This window comes from Struthio camelus, chromosome 26 (genome assembly GCF_040807025.1).
Source record: "Struthio camelus isolate bStrCam1 chromosome 26, bStrCam1.hap1, whole genome shotgun sequence".
NCBI lineage: Eukaryota > Metazoa > Chordata > Aves > Struthioniformes > Struthionidae > Struthio > Struthio camelus.
Genome location: NC_090967.1, coordinates 629,178 through 652,505, shown reverse-complemented (window position 1 = coordinate 652,505; position 23,328 = coordinate 629,178). Strand labels below are relative to the sequence as shown.

The 23,328-nt window shown below is 50.3% G+C and overlaps 3 protein-coding genes across 3 annotated transcripts; all 3 read right to left on the bottom strand.

The window, feature by feature from the left end:
• Positions 1-295: 295 nt before the first annotated feature.
• Positions 296-3,726, bottom strand: LOC104140872 (bone morphogenetic protein 2-like). The gene is made up of 5 exons (XM_068919787.1): positions 3,194-3,726; positions 2,866-3,002; positions 2,351-2,473; positions 1,758-1,956; positions 296-944 (listed from the first exon to the last, which is right to left on the bottom strand). Exons 1-5 carry the CDS (start codon positions 3,558-3,560, stop codon positions 538-540), a joined length of 1,233 nt encoding a protein of 410 aa, XP_068775888.1. The 5' UTR covers positions 3,561-3,726; the 3' UTR covers positions 296-537.
• Positions 3,727-5,024: 1,298 nt separating this feature from the next.
• On the bottom strand, positions 5,025-17,933 carry LOC104140886 (uncharacterized). Its single transcript, XM_009669892.2, has 7 exons — positions 17,850-17,933; positions 17,106-17,201; positions 14,511-14,650; positions 13,154-13,421; positions 7,767-7,948; positions 7,107-7,165; positions 5,025-5,878 (listed from the first exon to the last, which is right to left on the bottom strand). Exons 1-7 carry the CDS (start codon positions 17,908-17,910, stop codon positions 5,728-5,730), a joined length of 957 nt encoding a protein of 318 aa, XP_009668187.1. The 5' UTR covers positions 17,911-17,933; the 3' UTR covers positions 5,025-5,727.
• A 1,455-nt stretch (positions 17,934-19,388) lies between these two features.
• Positions 19,389-22,757, bottom strand: POLE4 (DNA polymerase epsilon 4, accessory subunit). Its single transcript, XM_068919515.1, has 4 exons — positions 22,542-22,757; positions 20,233-20,317; positions 19,928-19,969; positions 19,389-19,583 (listed from the first exon to the last, which is right to left on the bottom strand). Exons 1-4 carry the CDS (start codon positions 22,755-22,757, stop codon positions 19,570-19,572), a joined length of 357 nt encoding a protein of 118 aa, XP_068775616.1. The 3' UTR covers positions 19,389-19,569.
• Positions 22,758-23,328: the final 571 nt, after the last annotated feature.

Sequence of the window (23,328 nt, the reverse complement as noted above, 5' to 3'; positions counted from 1 at the left end):
TCACAAAAGAAACCCCCGTGAGATCTGCAGGTTTAATTCTCTGAATTCTTTTTACAAGTCACAAAAATGCAGCAATGTACAGACATTTACAGGACACTGTACAGGCGGTTTCTGTCATATATTAGTGCTCTTGCTATATACATATAGTACAGCCTGCAGGATGCCTTCAGGTGGGCAAGGAAACCTGCATGCCCTTCACAGGGCTCCCCGAAATGGAGCCCTCCCCCCGGCTCCAGGCTCCCAAATCACACATGCTCATTGAGGTCAATGTAATCAGACCTCAGCCCAGAGCCTTCCTAGGTGCTACTGGGCGGGGCGAAGCCACCCCAGCCATGATGGGGAGAGCCAGGCACAGCCTCGCTTTGCTCCCCCTGATCTCGTTGGCACCGCTGAGGGTTTTTGCAGGATGGAGACTCTTGCAGAGCAGTTGTGCATTGGGAGGAATCGCTGTGCAGCCTCCCAGGGGTCTCGGAGGGATGTGGGCGGTGGGACCAGCCCCTGATGTGGCAGGAGCAGCGCCTTCTCGTCCCTCTTGCTTCAGTGGCAGCCACAGCTCCCAGCCACCATGTCATCATACTGCTTGAGGACCACGTTCTCGTCATCGTCAAAGTAGAGGAGGTTGATGGAGTAGAGTTTGTCAGGCACACAGCAGGGGCTGCTCACGCCCTCGCTCAGCTTGAGGGCGTTGATGATGGACTGCACGGTGGCATGGTTCGTGGGCCGCATGTTCTCACCCAGCGGGAAGGGGCAGGCGCCTTTGCAGTGGTAGGCATTGTACCCCCGCGGTGAGATGATCCACCCAGACCAGCCAATTTCCTCAAAGTCCACAGACAAGGGATGCCTCTGGCAGGGCTGGAGCCGGTCCAGCGAGCGAGTGCTCCGTGGCCCGTTCAGTTTTGGCACCGTCATCTTAGCAGGGAGAATGGGAGCCTGAGGCTGTAAATCTACCAGAAATGAGAAAATGATGCCATTAGAGATTGCACAAGTCTGAAAAGAGGGATAGAGTGAAGCGGCAGCCTTGGCCACCCCTCTGCGCAGGTTTTTGTCTGTCTGCAGCTGCCTGGCACACTGAGCCCTTCCATCACAGCCAGACCAGGGCAGGCAGAGCCACCAAGAGGTGACAGCCTCACACCCCCAGAATGGACCTGATGATACACTGCACACAAAATCCAGATTTATGCCTGTGAGCCTGCGCTCATGTTAAGACTAAGCCAGCTAAAGAAATTGCTCCTGCTGGCTGGAGAATGAGCCTTGAATTTTCCTGAGTACGAGCTACAAGTTTCACAAATTCCCTCTTCCCATTTCTCAGGAGAACCTAAAACCAACAAGTTTTAATAATTGCACCATATAGGGAGCAAGTGCTATCATTTACAGCTCCTGTATTGCTTTCCAAAGGCTATTACAGAGCAGAGTGCCAGGGAAATCTGCTCTGGGAAGGAGCATTCCCTCCTCGACACACATGATAAAGGAGGGAAAAAGTTTTCTTCTGACTTCCTGGACTCTCCTGGGATTGCCAGCTATATAGTCAGAGCTGCCAGCACAGAGACCATCACCCTGTCTCCCTCTGGCCTGAGCAACACCCGTAATAACTAAAAACACCAGTGCAGCAGGGACCAAGCAGCTGCCGGAGCAGAGGTGACGGCGGCTCTGCCCTGTGCCGCTCTCCGCGGGAGCGCACCACAGCGAGGCCGGCAGGGAGCAGCCGGAGCACCCTGCAAGCCGGGGAACCGCGGCACCCTCCAAGCCACGGGGCACACCTGAGAAGCCGGCTGTAGGCAGGGACGCTCCCCGGCGCCCGTCATCCGTGAACAGGACCAGCATGGGCTTCTTGCTCTCGTGGTGGTCCCGGCCAGAGGCAAACTGCACGACAGGGGGGTCAAGCGGGCCCCCGCCCAGGCTGTGGACCATGACCAACAAACCCTGGTTGCTGGTTTCGTCTTCTGTCCAGTCACGAACCTGGAGAACAAAACCAGTGTCACCGCGGGAGAAACGAGGGCACTGCTCTGCGGTGTCCCCACAGCAGGTGACAGGCGTCCCCAGTCGGGCCAGCCTAGTCACTGCCCCTTGGGCAATGCAGCAACTCAAAATGGGGACAGAGGATGCTGCTGTTCAGGTCACCAGGCTGTCACCCTCCATTCCCCCCCGCAGCCCGGAGCCCTGCGAAGGGCTGACTGGCTCTGCCAGGCCCCAGGCTCGCACACCCCAGGGCCAGAGAATTTGCTGGCACTGCTTCCAGGCTGCAGCATGAGGCATGTTCATGGCAGCGGCATCGGAGAGCGCAGTGAGAGCTGGCAGCAGGGTAAGAGCGTTTTTCTCTCTGTACTACCCAAATTTGGGTAAAAGCACTCACAGCTTGCGTGATGGCAAAGACCTCCCAGCCTGAGCCCTGCAGCGAGATGAGTCTGGCTGCCAGCAGCTTCTTCCCTTCGGCGGAGTCTGGTTTGGTCTTGTCTAGAACTTGGTAGATGCTCACCTGAGGAAGGAGGCAAAGGGCAGTTACTATAGGGGCCTGCTGGAGGGGAAATACCACTGAAATGGATATTAAAAAAGAAAAAGAGAGAGATAGGGGGAATTGCTAGTCTGAGTGGTCAGAAACCTCTAAAGTCTGGGATGGTGCATGCACCCAAAGGAATCATTTTTAAGAAAATGCCGTAGTCAAATCACTGCAATTCTTTACGCAGTGCTTCTGAAATGGGGTGACGTTTTGTATTAATTTTGCGGAGCCAGAAGGAAAGCTGCTCCAAGAGGCTGCACACGAACCGGAACTGGGCTGTGTTCCTGCCTGCAGATGAGCAAATGCAGAGAGCCAGTGGCATCCCCAGGCATAGGCTCGGCCCATCCCTGTGTCCCCGTCCCCCTCCTCACCTGGCAGAAGTGATGCCTTTTAGGCCCATCGGTGGCCCTTGGCCAGAGGCGGAAGAGATGCAGCTCTGCTGTCAGGATCTTCTCGTTCTTGGCCACGCTGGACAGGACGAAGAGGAAATGCATCTTATCACTGTGAACTGAGGAGAAGGACAGGTTAGAAAGCAGAGCCAAACCTGGTGGCAGAAATCTCCACCGGCCACTCTCAGCTCCTTCCCACAGCCCGCATCCCGGTGCCATCAAGAGGGACATATGGACTCAACCCCCTTCCCCCCCCCCCCGGCCTCTGCAGCTCACCTCCGGTGCTGCAGTGACCACTGAGAGCTCTTACTTTTATCCAAGAAGCTGCGGACCGTGTTCCCCTCCAGGATGTCGGGGTTTTTGGTGACACCATCCGCGTTGGCTACGGTGTTGAATAGATCCACCATGTATTGGGGCGGCCGCTTGAAGTGAGCTGGGGGCGGCGGGGGATCTTCTATGCCAAAGACTTCCAGGAGCATCTTAAGTGCCTCAGCTCGTCGGCTTGCTGCACCATCTGAGGATGGGCTACGTGGGCACGCTGGCCTCACCAGGGCTAGCAGGAGCAGGACTGTCCCCAGCATGGTTCTCCTGTCCCAGCCCCAGCTCAACTCCTGCTGGCTCCCCAGCACCACATTTATAACTCGGCCCAAAGATGGATTGGAGTCAAATATGCACATGAGCCATCAGGAAGGTAAAGAGAGCTAATTGCCATGCTAACAAGGTGCGAAGCTGGGCTACTGAGCGCCCTTCGCCAATTAGCCCCAGTACACAAGCGCAAGGGGAAGAAGGCTCACCTGCGCAGTCCAGGCTTCGGCGGGGGACGCAGGATCTCAGAGTCAGGACCGGCTGCCCAGGTCCCTTGGCAAGACCCTGGCTGGGCTGCGTTTGCTCTCCCTAGGAGACTAACTGGTTTTTAATGATGGCACTAATGGGACAAACAGGAGGACCTTTGTGCTGAAGAATTCGACAGCTCTTAGCAAAGAGGGAGAGGAAAGGCCAGAGCTGCTGGGAGGAGCAGCATCGTTTTCCCTTGGGTGTCTCAGGGCCCAGGGAAGCCCTGATGGAGACTTCATGGCGGCGTAACCAAAGGTGCAGCCTTAACAGGCTGGATGAACTTGCAAAGCTGCCCTGAACTGGCCTGCCCAGGGCAGGATGGGAGCCCAACTGGAGCAAGGAGCAGCCGGGTGCTTCTTGGCACACGGGTGTCCTGGGCAGTCATCCCTGTATCAAATGTGCAGGGTTGGCTGGGCGGCCTTTTCTGGGCCCTGTGCTTTCAGGACCCTTAGTGCAGCATGTGCACATTGGCTGCGGATAAACTGCAGCCTAATCTGCATTTCCTACCAGCACACACTGCTATAAACAGCTGCACAAACAAGCTCTGCGAGCAGGAAAAAATCATGTAACGGGGGTTTCCAGCAGAAAATAACCAGTACCAGGATTTGCAGTTCTTTCCTTTGCAATGATGCCATACACTGTGTTTTAGCAGCAACTCACTATCACCAGGAGACATACAATTGAAATTAGCTTTTTTTTTTAAAAAAAAAAGAAAGCTAACTGGCTTCCTAGAGATTAAAGGGCGTTTGCTGATAACAATTGTGAATGATTGATATTAATGAAATAAATATTCTGAGAACCCTATGAACTCAGGATGATGGGATAAAAGCCAATTCTTCGCTAATATTTCTGAACCAGAGAGAAGCTGGGTTGATAAAGGTAGCTGTGTTGATACAGTATGTGTGGACTCTTTACATCTGGCATTTGTTTTAATGCCCTGTGACTTAACAGAAAAATTACTGTTGTACATTAAAAGCCAGCACAGCAGATAAAAGGAGCAGGATTAGAAAAGCCTGTTAGATCTTTAATTGACCTGTGAATAGGGAAATCTCTGTGAACAGGGCCCTCAGACACCGGCTCTCCCTAGCAGCTTGGGAAGGAAACAGGAAGCTGCAGGAGCAGAGCAGGCACCGTCCGTCTGTCTCTAGTCGCAGCTCTGGCCAGGCTCCTTGCCCATCTCTGCTCCAGACCCAGACCAGGCAGAAAGGGTGCTGTGCTCCCTGGCCGGGCAGGTCTGGATCCCCACTGCTGCAGGGCAGAGACACTTCCAGGTTAATGCAATTAGAAGAAAAGCTGAAGGCTGCTTGGCCAGTTGGCATCTATAATTTATTCGAACCTGATGTTTGGAGGGTGAAAGGGCTGTTAATTATCCAGAATACACAGGGAGGCAATTGCAGGCATGGGGCACAGGCTTGCATTAATTGAAAGAGGAAACTATTCAAATCTTTTGGATCCTTCCCTTCCTCTTCCCTGGGCACATTCCTGTTCACCAGCCAGAGCTGTGTGCCCCGCAGGATAACGCGAGTCGAACCGGGCTCAGTCGCACTGCAGAAGGGACACCTTCATCCCCACCTTTGCTCACGTGCTCCCCTGCTTTCTCCCAGACAACACACAGCCCCTTTCCTTCTCTTCTCCCTGCTTCAAGTTTTGTAAATGGGAGCAGCCCGGCCTGCAATGCCCTCTGGCCCGTGCCAGACAGCCACATCCTCTCTCCGCGGCACCACAGGCAGGCTCATCCCAGGATGCCTGCGCAGACCTATGGGCTGGGGAACTAAACAGCAGCACCCCAAGGAGCTGCAAATTGCCCACAATGTTTATTTTAAAAGCTGCCAAATATTTTGTAGGCAGTTGATTTATACGAGCACTGTTTAAAATATCTTTTATTCATAAAATAGCCTTCTCTCATTTACATATAGTACAGACAGTCTGGCAGGGGTCTTGCAGGACACCAGGCATGGCAGGCCACAAGCCCGGCTACATTCCCGCCCTGATGCCCAGTCTCCAGAGCCACTAGCCCCTGCACTTGCACTGTTGGATGGCAAGGACGGTGCGAACACGGTCTCTGCGGCTCCTGAACGTGTGTACATCGTACCGGTGAGGGGCGCAGCGGCTGGAGGTAGCTTCTCCCCGAACCAGACATTTCTCTCCGCCTTGTGACTCCCTGCAGTTAGAGACAAACCCAGTAACTCTCCAGTGAAGGGTGGCGCAGCCCCCGGTCCTCCCAGCACCCCAGGATCCCCCACCGACGGGGCAGGGCTGATCTCATGGCTCCTGACTGCTCCGGGAGCTCATACGGGTTCACAGTCCACAGTCTGGGGTCCTGCTTGTTTCAGGTGACAAATATGGAACAAAAAGCCCCTGCCCTCAGCTGCTGGTACCCCATTAAGTCAATGGGCACTGCACAGAGGACAGGGCGGTAGGAACAGTACCAAGATGCTGCTTTTTATCACCTGGAAAAAGGGCAGATGCCCCGGGCAAGGGAGCTGGGAGAAGAGAGGCAGCTCCTTCCTGGGCGCATTTGACAAGGGGGTTTTTATTCCTTGCTCGCGGCATAACTCAGCAACTCAGCAAACCACTTCCTCCCTCCTTGCCTATGGAAAACAGGGCTTCTTTATTTCCCTGCAGTTAGATTTGCTTCCCTCTGTGTTTACCACCTTCCCAGCACCAAACAAGCTGCATATGCCAAGTAGGTCTGCAAGCAACACAAAGCGCTGCCCCCCCCGGCCTGAAATAACTGTACACCACAAAGCTGAACCAGCCTGCCCGAAAGCATCCCGCTCCTCCTCAGCCTCCTCTGGCTGCCCTGCAGGCATCTCTGGCCCCTGTCCCTCCACAGTCCCTGGGAAAGGCTGTGGAGCAGACCGAGTAGTGGGAACGGCACATCCTGGTCTGCAGAGAAGGCTGCTGTCAGGACATGTTCCCATCTGTGCCTGGGGAGGATGCGGGCAAACTTGGGGGACTGCCTGCTCTATAACCAGCTGCTAGTATAAGTCAGCATCATTGCTGGCAGGTTATTCTTTATCTCTCAGAGCAATGGAGCAGATGCTGCTCCCCTTTATCTTTGACCTCGCAGCCAGTCCCTACACGTCCAGAAATGTCCAAGAGACATTTCCAATGTCCAGAGAGAGCTCTGAGTGCTGCCCAAAACCTGCTTCTGTGATACCCCTCCAAATCCTGCCCCGGGAACTACAGAGATGTTACTCAAGATGAATTGAAACTGCAAAGGCTCCCAGAGGCAGCTTGAACCTGACTGTGAATGTGTGCAGACATGTCCAGGAATGAGACGTGCCAGGAAAACTCTCCTTTGGCATCTGAGACCCTGCATAGCTGCAGGGCTTTCACTGAAGTTACTGGGGGGGACAGGCTGAAATCCTGGCAGCTGTGCTTACCTAAGGAAGCAGGGATCCCCTGAGGAGCAGCTGCCCAAGCACCTTCCCACATCAATTTCCTGCAAAGATTTGCAAAACAAAGGCATGAAAATCCCCTGCAGCACCACACTGGGGACACCCCAGGGGACTGGCCTCCCTCCCCCTGCATCCTCAGGCTGAATACACAGCCAGGCTGCAGCAGTGTGGGCACACGGGCATCGGTCTTGTAGTGCAAGGGCAGCAGGAAGGCAAATTTGTAGGGAGAAGTATTTGGGGGGGCACACCAGACCTTTTTGAGCCATTGGCACCTGTGCACAAAACCCATCTTCAAGTAGGGAGCACTCTCTGTTGAAATGAAATGTTACTATTGGAACATAAAACATATTTTAAATAAATACCTGTTCTTTAATTTTTGAAAATAAATTCTCATTGCAAAGAAATGGCAGTTTGTTACTTTATGGCACTGGTGTGTAAACAAATTGGTGGCAGTAAAACACATTTGCTCCAGTAGGATAACTTAAATGTGCAATATTTACAATAGTTTGTGGCCAGCGTGCGCTTAGCTATACCGGGGTGAAGTTGCTTGTATCAGAGCATCCGCTGGACTGTTTAAATCCAGCATGCTGATGCAGCAATCCAGCTGAGCCTACGAGAGGGAAGGCTGAGCTGTAGGAGACCAACCTTGAGCCGTTCCTCTCTGTGTCCCGTGGAGCTGTGAACAATTTCGTAATAATATTCCACCTGGGAAACCCGATAGCATTTTTCCTTCATTTCGCAGTTCTCCAGCATCCGAACTACCTCTTTGCCACTTGGGTTTTTGACCAGAGCAGTGTTAAACTTTGTGGGCAGACAGGAAAGTCCACCTGAAAGGAAATGAGAAGAAAATTTAATTTGGTCCCCCATTTGAGACCATTGCAGCTGCAGCCTCTTCCCCACAGGTCCGACGTGTGGAGTAGACACGGCTCAGGCGCCAGCGCCTGACGCCTGGTGTAGAAAGTGCTGGCTTTCTGAGTGATGTTCTTCAGGTAACGGTTTGGGGCACATTTATTTTGCCAGCTCAGGGCCTCAGCTGTAGAATTTGTTCCTCCGTTTCAGACCATGGGACAAAGTGAAGTTATTCGGGACAAAAACACTGAATACCAGCAGAAACATCTGAGCCCTCAAAAGTCACATTGCTAGGGAGACAGTATGAAGTATCACACACTATCTTTGAGAAAGAACGTCTTTGAATATAAAATATTCATGGGGGAGCTTTTTCCAGAGATGTGCTCTCACACCAGGCAGCTGGCGGGCATTATTTCCCGTTTAACCATTCAGCATTTCTCTCCGAACTTGCTCAGGGTGCTGTTGTCCACAAGGCAACTGACCCCCCCCACCACCAGCTGCCAGCGCTCTGCAGCCTTGTTGTCCCCACCACAAGCCAGCTCCCTGGCAGTGGCTCTAGCCCAGTCTCTGAGCAGCTCACAGGGACAAGGAGCCGATGATGAGCTGAGCCAATGCAGCAACACCCCACGGTCCCAAGGGGAAGGCCAGTTCCCCCCCCCCCCCACCTCCATCCCCTGGCCATGGGTTCCCAATGCCTTCCTTGCTTTGGCTCTGCTCCTCTGACTCAGAGGGCAGAGTCACACGTGAACGAGCAGAAGATCATCCGCTTTCCTTACTGGGAAATGGGCTGGACTGGAAATGGATAGCAGAGATTTAGACAAGAGGGTCCAGCAAGGGAATCAGAGCATCAGCTCACATCAGCCACGCTGGTCACCAAAGCAACGTGCTTTCTGTATGCCTGATGCCTAATGTGAAAACTGGGTGAAGCTGCAGTTTGGGTGAAGCTGGCTCTCTTTAAGACACTTGTGTTTTAAATTCCTCCTAATCTAGGGAAGTAAATAGCTGCATGGTTGCTGATGCTTCCAGCTGCAATAAACCCCTGCAAATATCCCCTCAGTTCAAGCCAGCTTTTTACCATAATCTGCCATACGCCTCGCCTCTGCACAATCCTTTCAGCCCGCTACCCTCCTTCCAAAGTAACCCAGGATGTAATTTGCCTTATTTGCAATGAGGGTGACTGCTGGCTCATACTCATACCTGGTGTCCACCATCCCCCTGATCCTTTCAGGGATGCCAGATGCTTCCCAATTATACAACACGAAAAAGCCCAGCTTTCCCTCAAAGTATCTGCAGCCCCCTTCAGGAGGAGAAGGGGCCAGATCACTACGGCTGGACCCAGCTCAAAAACACCTGCCCTTGCTGCTCCCCATCACCCTGAGCTCCCTGTCACCCTTTGTCCCCTGCTTGGAACTGGGCTGTCTGCATGGCCAGACACCCCCAAAGGATTTGTTTTGCTGGGCTGGGCTCTGCTGGGTTCTCAGTTCTCCACACGGGCAGACGAGCCGGACAGGGCTAGGGGATGGAGGCAGCATCTCCCCACGCTGGCACCAGGAAGACATTACGTCCAATTGCGCCGCAGGAGCATGGTCTTGCGCTGGCGCTGGGCTGATCTCACAAGGAAACACTTGGTGGGGAAGTGCTTCCCGAGGGTGCTGTTACTAAGTGGTCCAGCTGGTCCACACCTGAACCACCCTCCCTCCCCCAAACCTTCCTTTTCACACAAGAGCCAAGCATCAGGACAAAACCCAGCCTGGGACCTGCATGTCATTGGCACCAGTGCAGCTCTTCCCTCAGCTGTAGGTAAGGGTCTGAATGTGGATTTTGGGTTTGGAGCCAGGTGTGGGGAGCTGGGACTAAGGAGCAGGATGGGGAGGAGTGGAGGCACCTGGAGGGATGCTGCGGGACAGACAGAGGTGGTACACAAGGGGAGGAAAGGGAATGCAGATGATGCTGCCTGTTCTGGGGAGGCAGGAGTGAGTCCTGCTTTGCCTTCTCTTCCATATTCAATCTTTAACTCAATGAAAAGTTCCCTAAGTAAAAAGTTACATTCAGGTTTGACATACCTCATCTGATTTTTAAGTACGCCAGCAATCCTAGCGCTGCAAGAGCAGAGACGTCCCACGGGCAGTCAGTGTTTCCCCAGGCATCACTCATTTTCTAAACCCAAGGTAAAGGACAGGACTTTCTCCCGTATCCCCGAGAATTACCAGGGAGGGTGATCGCTATGGGAAAGTAGAGCTTTGGTGGATACGCTGGAGGCCTTCGTCTTTGCTGCGGTTTCACCTCCAGTCCAGGACACACCATCTTTGTGGCAGGTCCTGGCTGCCCAGGTAAACTGGTTCTTCTGCTCGACATGAGGCAGCAGGATAGGGGGATGGATCTGGCCTCCCCAGGGGCTCTTCCAGCAAATAACAAATGCCCAGTGTGAAGGAAACAGACACAGCCTGTCCTCTGTGGCTCACCGTCTTCTCTCCCTCATTAAGGAAATAAGGATTAAAATTGCTATTGTATGAGCTAAAGGAGGGGAAGAAGGGTGGTAAATTCGATGCAGGGGTCGATCTTGGGTTTTGGCCCTAAATATAATCTAGTCTTCCCCAATCCCACTCCTTGGGAGCTGGTGCTTCAGGGCTTGTGCTCGTTTCCTGGCTCAAAAATGGTTTAAGGGTTTTCTGACCCCTTGTAGTTGTGCCTCTGTCAGCTGCCCGAGGAGATGTCCCTTGGCCAAGGATGAGAAGGGGTTTTTGAGGGAGGGAACAGCACTTTCTGAAAGCAAATCTCTCTGGGATGCCTCAAGAAGGGGAAAGAAGATCACATCTAAATTTTGGAAGCCTAGTATTTCTGGGTGAGATTTTAACATTCTCCTCCAGGACCTCAACCTTTCTAATATTACCAGTCTTTAATATCACACTGAAAATCTCAGCCTGACTTTAAAGGGGAAAATCCAGAAGGAAAGTGCAGAGACCTGCCCTAGGGCAGAGGCAAAGCTGGGACCGAGTCCGCATTTCCCAGCCCTGGGCTATTACCACTGAATGACCAATCTTCCATTAACCACTCTGGAGATAACAGCCATCAACCTGCACCTTCCAGTCACACATCTAGGAAGTAAATGTCTCCGCTGATTCTCCCACCCCTGGGAAAATATACTTCACACTGCCTAATTTTCCTCTCCCTTTGCAGGGTCTTGCTGCAGGATTACACATGCTGTACCGCTGCAGGAGCACAAGGTGTACAGATCTCTCCTAAAGCTCTCAGATGATCGTACATGCATCCAAAAGCAAAGCCCCTCTAATTCCTATCCTCTAGACCACCCATCTGGCCTACCCAACCCATCCAAGCTCATACCCCAGTGCTGCTTTTCTAGCCCCCATGAAGATGGCAGGACTCTGTCCCTCTCTAGTGGCTGTTGCACAGCCATGTCACAAGAACTGCTGCCTGAAAGCTTTTTGGTAGGATGTTTTTAGCTGCAGAAATGCAAATAAAACAACATCAACAAGTTTAAAGAGAACTGCTTTTAGCAAGCAATTGTGGAAAATCACTTCAATAAGACTTTTCATTTTGATAAAAACAGATCAGTTCATCTTGACTGACTTGGCTCTCAGGTTATTTTGTATGTATGTGGGATAACTCACAAGACAACACAATATTAGTCAAAATGAACTATTTCAACTTTATTCCTGTCGAAGGTTTTGATCTGTCTGGAACCACCTAGTTTGGGGTTTCTATTTCCAATAGATTTTTGAAACATCAATGTAGTTCACTGATGCTGAGATGAAAGGACACTTCAGAAGGTCAGAAATGAAACTCCATTTCTTAGTTATCACTAGTTAAGGATCTCTGTTGCTCCCAACTACAGGGAAGGGTTGTTTAGAGCCAGCAACAGTTTATATCAAAACACTCTCATTTTTAAGCCTTGATATCAGTCCAGATACAGTGTAAATCCAATGCAGTATTCACCATAAGGCATAACAGGCAGGAACCTATCTTGATCATCCTGCTGTGTATTATCTCTTGGTCCTAACCCTACTCCAGTCTATTTTCAGCGCATTTTTTATAATCAGGTTATTTTTCTGGCTGGGGCGGTTCCATGATCCAGCATGCTACAGAGCCATGCAAATAGCCGTGTGGGTGCAATGGAGTGACTAGGAAAGGATGGGAAGGAACAGGGCCAGGTGGCTAGGCAGTTTAAACAGCACTGCCACCAAGAACCTAAGGACACGCTCTCAGATGCAGTGGGAACACCATGTAAGCAGAGATGTGCCTTTGCTGCGAAAGCCAACTGCTTGCCGAGCTGTATTACCAGAACTGTGGCCAGTAGGGCAAGGGAAGGGATTATCCGTCTCCATTTGGCTCTGCTGAGACTACATGTGGGGCACTGTGCCCTGTTTGTTTGTGCCTCGGTACAATACAGGCAGGGACAGACGGGAGCAAGCCAGGCCCAGGCCACCAAGATGCCTGGGGGCTGGAGCACAGGACATCTGAGGAGAGGCTGAGAAAAATGTCTTTGTTCAGCCAGGAGGGAAGAGGGCAAAAGGGAGACCCTGTTGCTGTCTACAGTGACATAATGGGAGGATGTACAGAAGATGGAACCAGATTCTTCTCAGAGGGGAAGAGGGACAGGACAAGAGGAAACAGCAGAAGCTGGAAAAAGGGAAATTCCCATCAGAAATAAGGAAATCCTCTTTCACCATGTGGGTGACCAAACACTGGAACAGGGGCCCAGAGAGGTGGTGAGATCTCCATCCATGGACATATTCAGACCTTGACCAGACACAGCCTGGAGCATCCTGATCCAGGTGGCCTTGCTTTGAGCAAGTGGGTTGGAGCAGAGGCCCCTAAAGGTCTCTCCCATCCTGGACTATTTTGTGATTCTTTGACCTCCAGTTAAGAGATACTTTCTCATAATGAGGTGGTTTTAATTCCATGCTCACACCACGCACAGAGGCAATGAATTGCTACTTCACCTGCAGATCTGTGCTATAAGGGCTCAGCAAAAGAAGGAGAATGAAAACCCAAGTCCCAATAATATGAACTACAATCTTGTTCCCTTATAAGTCAAACAAGCTTTGAATAGCATTGTTAGATCTTGCTCCAAGCTCTCATGCTGCAGAAAAGGTGCTGATCAGACAGAAGGGCTCTTCCCAATATTTCTCGGGGAAGGAGGGCCCTTCCCATCACTCCCATACCTGCACTGTAGGATGGGTCAGAGCACTTTCCCACGTCAACTGTCACCTCCCAGGGAGAGTCTGGAAAGAAGGTTTTCAGAGCTGGGAGACGGAGACACTCCTCGGGGCATGTGCTGCACTGACAGCCTTCAATCACCTCCACCTCCTGGACCCCTTCGAAGAGCAGGAGCCGCTCCACATGCACACGAGTGGGCTCACAACAGGAACCTGGTGGGCAGGAACGCTCAGCTCCAGGCCACAGAGCTGAATCGGGACGTCTGACCTGCAGCTGCATGGAACAGGGCAAGTAGCATATTCACTTGTAAAGCACAGACATGGAGAACTACTTTCAGCATCAAATCCCTTATAAAAACTTCTGACCTGGAACTGACTCAGCTTTTACTCCTCTCTCCCTGCATGGCAGCATTGTGTTGCTGTAGTGCTGCCTTTGATGTTTATAACAAACCCATTTATTCCCAGAAACTCTGCTACCATCAGCTGAACAGTAAAGGCTAAAGCAGTCGTAGATTCACCCTGTTCTGTAGGTCCAGCATAAAAAGTGATGACAGCCCTGGGGAATGAATGTGGACCTGCCAGCCTGGAAGATGTTGTCCCTGTAGTGCCACAATGGTGACAACAGCAGTATTTCCACAGCTGCAGACCCCCAGGTAAACACTTACAGGACACACAGGTATAGCATCCTGCAAAGCTTGTTCCCATTCCCTCTCCAGGGTTAGATATCCTGATGCTAGATAGGACAGAGACGGAACGTTAGACATCCTCAGCTCTCCTGGTACAAGGAGAGCATCACAGTCTGTGCATAGCTGTGTCCCTGAATGCACAGGTTCCTTCTAGTCACTTATAGGAGTGACATATGATACATGATAAGGGAATGGCACAAGCACTTCAAAGGCCAGGTTTTGCTGTGCATCATGAAATAAACTGACCAGGGAAAGGCCTCTGGTCACTCTGAAAATAAGACACCAGCTCTCCTATAGAGCAGATGTAGCCATGTCACCTTCACTGCTTGTCTGGGGGAGACCAGAAATATACTTGGATGCTGTTTGGAGCATCCAGGCGGGTACTGTAATACACCTTCTTGGCACTCAGCTCAACATTGGCTCTTTCTCTGCCATGAGGTCCCTAATAGTGCTGGATAGTTTATTTTTATCTGACTTATATACTTCACTGCTTGTAAGCTGAGGCAGGACAAGATACTCAGTGACTGGTTTACTCCACTGAAGCAGCAAATGACTTGAAAGCATGCAGCTGGTATTTTAAAACAAATATGAAATTACAGCCCCAGCCACCAGTGTGTGACCTTCACCCAGACCCAACTGCTCCTGCCATGGGGATGACACAAATACATATTTCTCACCTTCTTAGTTTTGAGAAAATCCAGCATGGAGGAGTGTCTGGAGAGCCCCAGGAGGCCAGGCTGGTGGGAGCTAATCCACTGGGACAGACAGTTGGACCTGCACTTTCCAACATCCACACTTACAGGACTTCCAGAGACATCTGTGAAACACAAGATGGACAAACTCATAATCCCCATAGACCTGGAAAAGATTATTACTTACAATCTACATTATGCTGGGGAGGCCTGGGCTCGAGTCAAGGCTTTCTCTTGTCAAGCATGACACAAACAATGAACAACAAGACATGGTGCACCCTCAGGAAGTCTGCATGGGCAAGGGATTCCTTCAGCGTGAACACCACATGTGGAAACCACACAGAGGAGGCCTTTTACAAGTGCCATAGGTGCATTTATTGTGGTTGTAGATCAGAAGGAAAACATTTCATTATCGACTGGTAAGAGCACTATACTATAAAAACAGTGCAATTCAAAATTAATAATTAGGAGATAGTAGGTTATATGTCCTTTAATGAGATCACAAAGGATGGGGTGAGAATAGACTAATACATTGATTAGCAAAGAGAACATGTGAATGTTCTGCTGTTATTGAATCACAGATCTCGAAGGTACTGAACGATACATAACTAAGTGAGTGGAGAGCCTAGGCATCCAGTGGATTCAGGGAAGCAAAAATATCCCAACTCTTGTTGCTTAGAGCCTGAGGAACCAGTTCACAGAGCTGATCCAGCTGAAAACAAATCTGGCCCTAAAAATCCTAATTTCACAGCTGAGTCAGCTCCCCATACCTCCTGTATTGCCACAGTTGCACTAGTACCAGAAGAAAGGAAGGTGGGACCATGCAGCCAGAGGTGCATGTAGGAACAGGGGAGACCTGGGACCACAACAGATAGGACTTAGATCAGTTTATTTTGCTGTATTTCGAGTCTGTGAAATTCCAGTGAGTATTTGCTAATAGCTGTTTCTTCTGGAAATCTTTCTAAAATGGGCTATTTTTCCAAATAGCATTGTCCATATTCTAAGGGCTGGTTGACATAAAACTTCATTTCGTCATGTTTTAAGGCCAGTTTTCTTCCCTGTGAGCGTCTATTGAGTAGTTCAATAATACTTTAATTCATTTCCTTTAATCTACTGGAGTTCCAAACATAGTGTGTTCTGCAAAAGTTTCATTTTGCCCTGATTTAAACATTGATCTTCACAGAATCAGTGCAAGACACTGCCACCATCTCCATGCTGCATTGCACCAGGAAATATGTAAAAACATTTTAAACTTGCATTTGCACTAAACCTGCTGCTTGCTGCCTCAGGATTTCTTTGCACAGGGAAGCGAGTGAGCAGTAAACTAGGTAGGAATTTGCAGCATATCAGCCACTCCCCAGAGATTCTTGTGGATGCTTTTCACCCAGTCAGGCCTCAGACAGGTGGTCGCTTTGCGAAGGACCCAGCTGGCTGACAACATCATTAACCCCTGCTCTTCCATCCCCACAGCAATATAGGAAGGACACAGTCCTTCACACAGTCCAGCAACACCGATCCACAAAATGGTGGATCATGCTATACCCTTACAGTCCCTTCCACTAGCATTTCTGCAGGGCCGGGAGAAGCAATCGGGGAGAGGAAAAGTCTTACAACCAGCTCTACCTGCAGTGGCTCAAAAGCACAAAAAAGGCTGCAACAGCAAAGGTTTCATTCTTCCTGTTTTGTATGTTCACTGCTTTTACCATTATCTCCAGGTTTTATTTTTACTGTATATGTTTACTGTTTTATCATTATCTGTCATCTATATTTTATTTTTACTCTTTTGACTGTTATTTGTCATTTCCTCTGGTGATCACAAACTGCCACTGCAGAAAGTCCTCAACTTGGATGTGGTAATTTTAGACAGTCTACTGCTTCTACAAGAACCTCAGATTCATTTCAAACACTAAAAATTAAATCTGTATAGGTATTGCTCTTCTGCACTGAGAAAAATTACCTAAATCTGATTAAAGAAACCTCAGACTTTTGGCCATACACGTTAAAGCCATTTTCACATCTCTGCTAAAAACGGGTAAAGCTGATTTTATGTACCCTTGCTGATTGTAAAAGGAATCGAGACTATGGGCTGTTCTTGAACGCCACAGCTATTTCCTTGATGAACAACTGGAGATATTTCCTACTTTCTCCTCACAGTAAACTAAGGATGTCCTGTCCTCTAACTGACACCCGTTCCAAGATTAATCCTGAGAACCAAAAGCCCATAATGCTCCTGAACTTACACAGTATCAAAAGGATCCAAACACAGAATTCAACCCCATTGCCTGATGTAGAATCCAACCACATGCAACACTTTTTGGTACAGAAAATGAAGCCTCTTTCATGCGGATGAACAGACCTGTTGACTACTCACCAGTTCCTATTTAACAAAAAATGCTCTTAACATTGGATTGTTAGGGAGAAGAGTCCCCAGCATATCTAGGGAACTTCTGTCCTTAATCCCCTGAGGGAAGAGAGACTAGGATAACTTTGACATAATGAAACATCTGAAGGATGATGGGTGGATCCTGAGTGAGAAAGTTTAAAGGATTCCGGTGTCTTGCAGGTGAAGGGAGAACTCACCATGCCCGACATGGAGAAAATAGCTCTGTCTCCTGCAGCAGCCCCTCTCTGCAAATAGGTTCCTCTGCTCAATCTCTCTGCTGATGGCTCCAGCACCTGCAGTCACAAACCATCAAGCTCAGCATTACCCCAGTTATAACTCATCGGTTTTCCTGCTTTAGCCGGGAGGAGGCACTGAGCTCCACGCACAAGACTCCGGACACCTGCTGCCTTGAACAAATGGCTTCAGTATAAGATAGAGATTTAGAGTAGTTATAAAGGACATGACCCATTTGACCTCTAAGACCTGGCTGGTTAGGCTAAATATCCTGTCTGACTATTACTCTAAGAAAAGGCTGTGTTTAGCTGTGTTCTATAATAGGACATCAGTCCCCTGGTCTCTTCTACTTACGTGCTACTGCAATGCAAGCTAGGATGTAAAGTGGCAAGGTATCTCAAATGAAACTCAAGCATCATCTGCAGCACAAAGCAGCTCACAGGCTACAAACTGCCGTCAAGATTAACGCACGGTAGTTTCCTCGGAGACAAACCTTAAATCATTTGCTCAGTGCAGACAACCCCTCCACTGCTCAGACAGTGGCCGATAGTAGGAAAGATGCAATGTTCTCACATAGAAAGCATCAGAGACGAATGAAGCCTGCACACAGCCTTGCACCTGTTTGCACACCCATAGAAGCCCCTTTCTCTCCTCTGCAAGAGCCAAAGGCAGAGCCACGAGACAATGAGAAGGAAAAAGGAACTTACTGGCAAAGACAGGACCGTGCAAGAGCCCTGCGAGGAACAGTACGGCTAGTGGGTTCTGCATAGCTGCACCCTGGGAAACACACAAACACCAAAAGGTCTCCAGTGTCCCCGATACTTATACCAGGCCCTCTCTCAGCAGGCGAGAAGGTGAACAGCTCAGAGACAAATGGGTTTGTATATTGCCGGCAAATGTTCCCAGATTGTGATCTGAACAAACACCTAAGCAGGCTCAGCAGCGATGGCATCTCATCCACAACATGTCTACACAGATCAGACTTTGAGTAAACTTCAAAGTGCTTCTTGAGAGTGACCGGTTTTGCCCACAGCCTGGGGTAGCTCCCTTGGGGGTCTTTGTTCTTACCACCACTTTCAAACTAATTGAGTTTGTGGTAACTCAGAGTAATTTTTAAGTCCCCTCATTTGAAAGGAACGTGCATCCTTCAACCTCACTCATCGCACTGAATGGTCTTTTTAATCAAGAGATAACCCTCCTTTGTCGCTCCATGACAGAATTTAGACCAAAACTGGCCCTTTGATAACAGACTGCAACACGGTAAAACTCAGAGCCACGTTAGCAATGACAGCACATTCCCCATCAAAAACAACCACAAGGAAAGGTCTGAGATTCCATTTTTGCCTCTCTTCAGTGTTCCCGAACCCTGGAGCCAAGAGGATGCATCTTCCTTTCTAGCTTGTTAAATTCAAGTAGTCTGCTGAGTCCTGGAATCAGGAGAGGCATAGACAGTGCCTGAGCGCTGCAAGGGATTCTCTTTTGCACACATACCACTCTCTAGGGCAGCAATATATGCTGAATGCTTGCTGTATATGTGTGTTAATTACACAAGTTATGATCTCTGCACCTAGTAGGCCAAGTGCAAGTCACAGGGACCAGATGCAACCCCCAGGGAAATTTTTTTGCCAGATTCAGGAACGACAGAACAGGAGAACAGCGGTGGCAGCATAATGCACCTGACTTCAATCCAGCATTCAAAATAGCATATTGATTACATTTTTGACTACAAGAGCTGTCATGCTACTACTTGCAGATACAGTGATTGTGGAAATTTTTGGAAGCTGTACGCTCCTAGGGACAATAACTGAGTCTCCTTGGAGCTCACCCAGTTCCTGGAGGAGACCTAGGCTCCACTGAGACAGATGCCTTGAGGAAATGATTAGCAAAAGTAAAACGCCATTAGCAGGCATCCTTTCCAAAGTACGACCTCATTTTCCACAGTGCATACAGGAATACCAATCCCTTCATCCCCGTAACACAGAGGAGAAATCAGGACAGCTATTCAACAACAAATTTAATTGTGTTTGACAAAGAGACAAACATATACAAAGAAAAATACATTTTCATTAAAAAAACATGCCTGGACATCTGAGCCAGTCTGCTCCCCACAGAAGGCTTCATATTGCTGCAGAGTGCCTGGAGAGCGGCAGGTACAGCTACTCTGAGCAACTGCTGTGTTACATGATGAAAGCTGGGGAGTACTTTTCACCATGACTGCAGGGCCCTGGTAAATGATATACAAAATATTTATGAAAACATATGTATTTTAAATAATGAACTTACAACAACTTAAACTTTATACAAAACATTATGGTTGCCAGTTCCTAGGACTGAGACGTTGAAATATTTTCAAACTCTCATCATTCTGTTTTCCACCCTGTGTCCATCTCTGCAGTCTTTCTCCGCAGGGCTCCTTCTCTGATCAGCTCAGTCCAAAGTACCTAAAAATGCAAAAAGTAGTCTTGGGAATCACACAGATAACGGAAATCCAGGGGCATGAACAACTAAAACTTGTTTATAAGCTGCCAAAGAAATATGCAATAACTTTAAACAATTACAAAAGAGTAAGAATAAATCTTGCTAGAAAGTACTGTATGCACCTCAAGTTCCTTTCGATTGTTAAGCGTTTCACTTCTCAGAGAGAGGAGAAGGACATAACCAGTTACACCATTAACTATTAAAGAAGCATAACATAGGGTTCTGCAAATGATTAAGCTCTTCCTCTCCCAAGAAGGAGATGATTACACAAAATATTGAAATCAAATTAAACCAAGCAGAAACTCACCTTCCAAAAAGGCAAATTCATCAATAGCTTCAATGGCATTATCTGCAAAGCACAGTGATAACAATTAACATAGATAAACCTACATCCACATTTGCATCTGCTACAAATATCAGTATTTGAATTACATTACAGTGACCAAATTCAAAGATGTTTATTTGTTCTGAAGGTAGTATGTGACATTATTAGCATAATATTTGGTAGAAGAGAACTTTTTCTCTCTCATCTTTGGAAAAAGGAGAAGCACCTATGATTGCTTCATCCTAATAACACTTTGTTAAGGAAAGCAAAAAAAACTGGTCTCATACCCAGGTCTTTTCTCTGCAGAGTTTTCCTCTTTCCTTGCTGAGCATATACGTAAGCATCTTTGGCTATGGTTTCCACAAACAACTCCTGCAAAGCGAAAACAAGACAGTTTCACACATAGAACGTGAGAGGAAAGAGAGAACATTCTGCAGGCAATGAGGAAAAAGAAAAGTCCTAAAAGATTTTTAGGAAGAAATTAGAATCTTCATCTTAAGGCTTCCCCTCACAATACATAATTCTGAAAATAAAAAGTGAAATTGTTGAGCATTTATTGTTGGACAGTGATGCACATGAAAAGCAACAAGGGAGGAGAGCAGGTTGAGTGTGTATTAGATAATTAGACAATTAGAGATGGCTCCCCTGAATGTGTTGGGGAGACCAGCTGCTCATCAGCTGTTCACAGGGCACTTTCTGAATGAGGATGAAATGCGTCCTGCACTCAGTGGATAAAGTGGATTAAACAACTGCCATTGTCCTTGCATGCCACCCAGTGGTATCTTAGCTGTAGGAAGTGAATGCCGAGTAGCAAGCCCAAAAGTTACTAGGTTACTGCAGGAAGATATTGAAAGGGAGAGACAACAGTTTGCACGTGGATGCTTTTGCATGATGCTCACAGCGAGGAAGCCACCTCCTCATAATCTCACTGTGAGCTCACAGCGAGAGACATCCAACAGATCTCAACTGTGTAGTGGGAGACGCTTTCCAAAAAAAAAAAAAAACCCACCACCCTTCTCTGTACACGCTGTTCTGATTTACACATCACATACTCTAGTCCTGCAGACCAAGGTAAACAGGAAATCCACACAAGAGAGGCACGAAGCTTTAATAGCACTGATACAACTAAGACAGGAGGTTTCCCATACCAGTAAAGGCCCAGTGCTTTCCTGCCACAACATCAAGCAACTACATTACAAGAGCTTTGTAGACAAGCAGGAGATTTCCACAGGAAAGTTTGAATCACAAAGACAGCCTACAACCTCAGGGCATTACTGACCATACCAGGACAGGAGTTTTCAGCAGGCTTCTTAACAAAGGGAGATGTATTTTCAATATGGAAAGCACAGCCCAGCCAGCCCTTCTTTAACTTCACCAGGTTTCTGTCAGCAGCATCTCTAAATCTGGGCTGAACAGGAACACACTGGATGCTCATAGTGCCTGGAAAGTTTCCATGCAATCAACAGGCAACACAGAACGGAGAGTTGCTAAAATGGTATTTTCCAGGAGGAGACCTTAGCAAGGGCTGTGAACTACTGTCATTTCCCACAGCAGTTTTGTCTACTTAATGAACACTAGAACAAGGTATGGAAGTTTCTCTTACAAGAGAGCAGGGAGAACAAACCTCTCAAAGCCTCAAAAAACACCAGAAGAAAAACCCAAGTGAATGGGTCAACATCCTACAAATAGTGAAAGCACCACAGAACGCTGAGAAACTTGGCATTAAGGCACATCTAAGCTTCAAAAACGAGCCTGACAAAGAAGACAAAGCAGCTATCCTCAAATAGCTGCGTTGCTCTGACATGCGTTTCTCCCCAAAAAAGAGAAGGTCCCATATCAACAAAACAAGAAATAGCAAGTAACAATATTCTGAGCAGGGGTTCAAAGGAAATTCTCTTAATGCTGGTGTTAACCATGCTTGTCAAGAGCAGGTTCCTCACATCAATTTACCCAGAGACTTTACCACCTGTGTTCAAAAGGTCAAGATGTCAAACTGAGTCAGTGCATCATCCCCGTTCAGGCGCGCTGCCCAGCTCTCTCCCTCTCCCCTTTCGACTTCACTCCATGTCGATGCTTTCAGGACACCTGCCCTCTGCCTTTGCTCCCACAGGCAGCCCCTGGCACCACTACCCTTCAGCCACCCTCATCCTCCACATGCCCTGCCTGCACCTTCGTAAAGCCCTGGCACCTTGCACGCTGCCGAGCACAGCTAAAGGACGGCGGCCAGTGGGCGTCCACCCAGAACCACCACGGCAGCCGCGGCCCGCACACCAGATCATCCAGCAGCCCGGCCTGCGTGCGGCAGAGGAGGCCGGCAAGCCCAGCCACCGCTCGGGTCTCGCATCCCACACGGCAAGGCCGTGGCGGGAGCTGGCGGCGGCACCAGAGGAGCCGGGTGGCGCTTGGGGACCCACCAGGCCAGGGCATGTGGTGCGGTGGTCCCGGACGACGGTGCCCAGCCGGGGGGACGGAGCCAGGCCACCGCCGCGCCCGGTTTTACCTCACAGCCGAGGTTTCCTTGCCAAAAGCAGCGGCGCTCCCGCAAGGGCGCCGGCGGGCGAGGGGGGCGCGGGAGCACCCGGGGGCAGGGCCTCACCGTGGCCCGCGCCAGGATGAAGACGGCCTCCTGGCTGGCCAGGCTCACGTCCGGGTCGGCCTTCACCAGCGCCTTCACCCGCGCCAGCGGCAGGCGGGCCAGGCGCAGCGGCCCGGAGCACAGCGGCCCCGCGCCCGCCTCCTCCCCCGGCCCCGCCGCCGCCGGCTCCGCGGCCGCCGCCGCCGCCGCCTGAGCGGTTCCCGCCGCCGCCGCCATCCCGCGCCGAGGCGGCCCGCGCCTGCGCAGCGGCGGCGGCGGGCGGAGGAGGGCCCCGCGGCGGGGACTGGGGCAGCACCGCCCGCCGCGCGGCTCCGGGTGCCGCTCGTCCGCCGGCGCCCGCCCGGCAGCGGAGCCCAGGGCCTCCTCCCACCCGCGAGCGCCTCCCGCTCATGGAGGGGGCGCCTGAGAGCCTGCCCGTCACCCCGGCCACGACGAACACGGCCCCTGAGCCTGCCCGTCACCCCGGCCACGACGAACACGGCCCCTGAGCCTGCCCGTCACCCCGGCCACGACGAACACGGCCGCGAGCCTGCCCATCACCCCGGCCACGACGAACACGGCCCCTGAGCCTGCCCGTCACCCCGGCCACGACGAACACGGCCCCTGAGCCTGCCCGTCACCCCGGCCACGACGAACACGGCCGCGAGCCTGCCCATCACCCCGGCCACGACGAACACGGCCCCTGAGCCTGCCCGTCACCCCGGCCACGACGAACACGGCCCCTGAGCCTGCCCGTCACCCCGGCCACAAGGAACACGGCCCCTGAGCCTGCCCGTCACCGCGGCAC

Bases quoted from the DNA above. Each gene is read 5' to 3' on its own strand.
- LOC104140872 (XM_068919787.1), bottom strand. From the start codon at position 3,560: ATGTGCATATTTGACTCCAATCCATCTTTGGGCCGAGTTATAAATGTG. The intron at 3,003-3,193 runs GTAAGAGCTCTC...CCTTCTCCTCAG, and splicing joins CCGCAGCTTCTTGGATAAAA to TTCACAGTGATAAGATGCAT. The intron at 1,957-2,350 runs GTGAGTGCTTTT...TTTGTTCTCCAG, and splicing joins TCTTTGCCATCACGCAAGCT to GTTCGTGACTGGACAGAAGA.
- LOC104140886 (XM_009669892.2), bottom strand. From the start codon at position 17,910: ATGCAGAACCCACTAGCCGTACTGTTCCTCGCAGGGCTCTTGCACGGT. The intron at 14,651-17,105 runs GTGAGTTCTCCC...TGTGTTTCACAG, and splicing joins TTTTCTCCATGTCGGGCATG to ATGTCTCTGGAAGTCCTGTA. The intron at 5,879-7,106 runs GTAAGCACAGCT...CTCTAACTGCAG, and splicing joins GGGGATCCCTGCTTCCTTAG to GGAGTCACAAGGCGGAGAGA.
- POLE4 (XM_068919515.1), bottom strand. From the start codon at position 22,757: ATGGCGGCGGCGGCGGGAACCGCTCAGGCGGCGGCGGCGGCGGCCGCG. The intron at 20,318-22,541 runs GTGAGGCCCTGC...TTCGCTTTGCAG, and splicing joins TCATCCTGGCGCGGGCCACG to GAGTTGTTTGTGGAAACCAT. The intron at 19,970-20,232 runs GTATGAGACCAG...TGTGCTTTGCAG, and splicing joins TCTGCAGAGAAAAGACCTGG to ATAATGCCATTGAAGCTATT.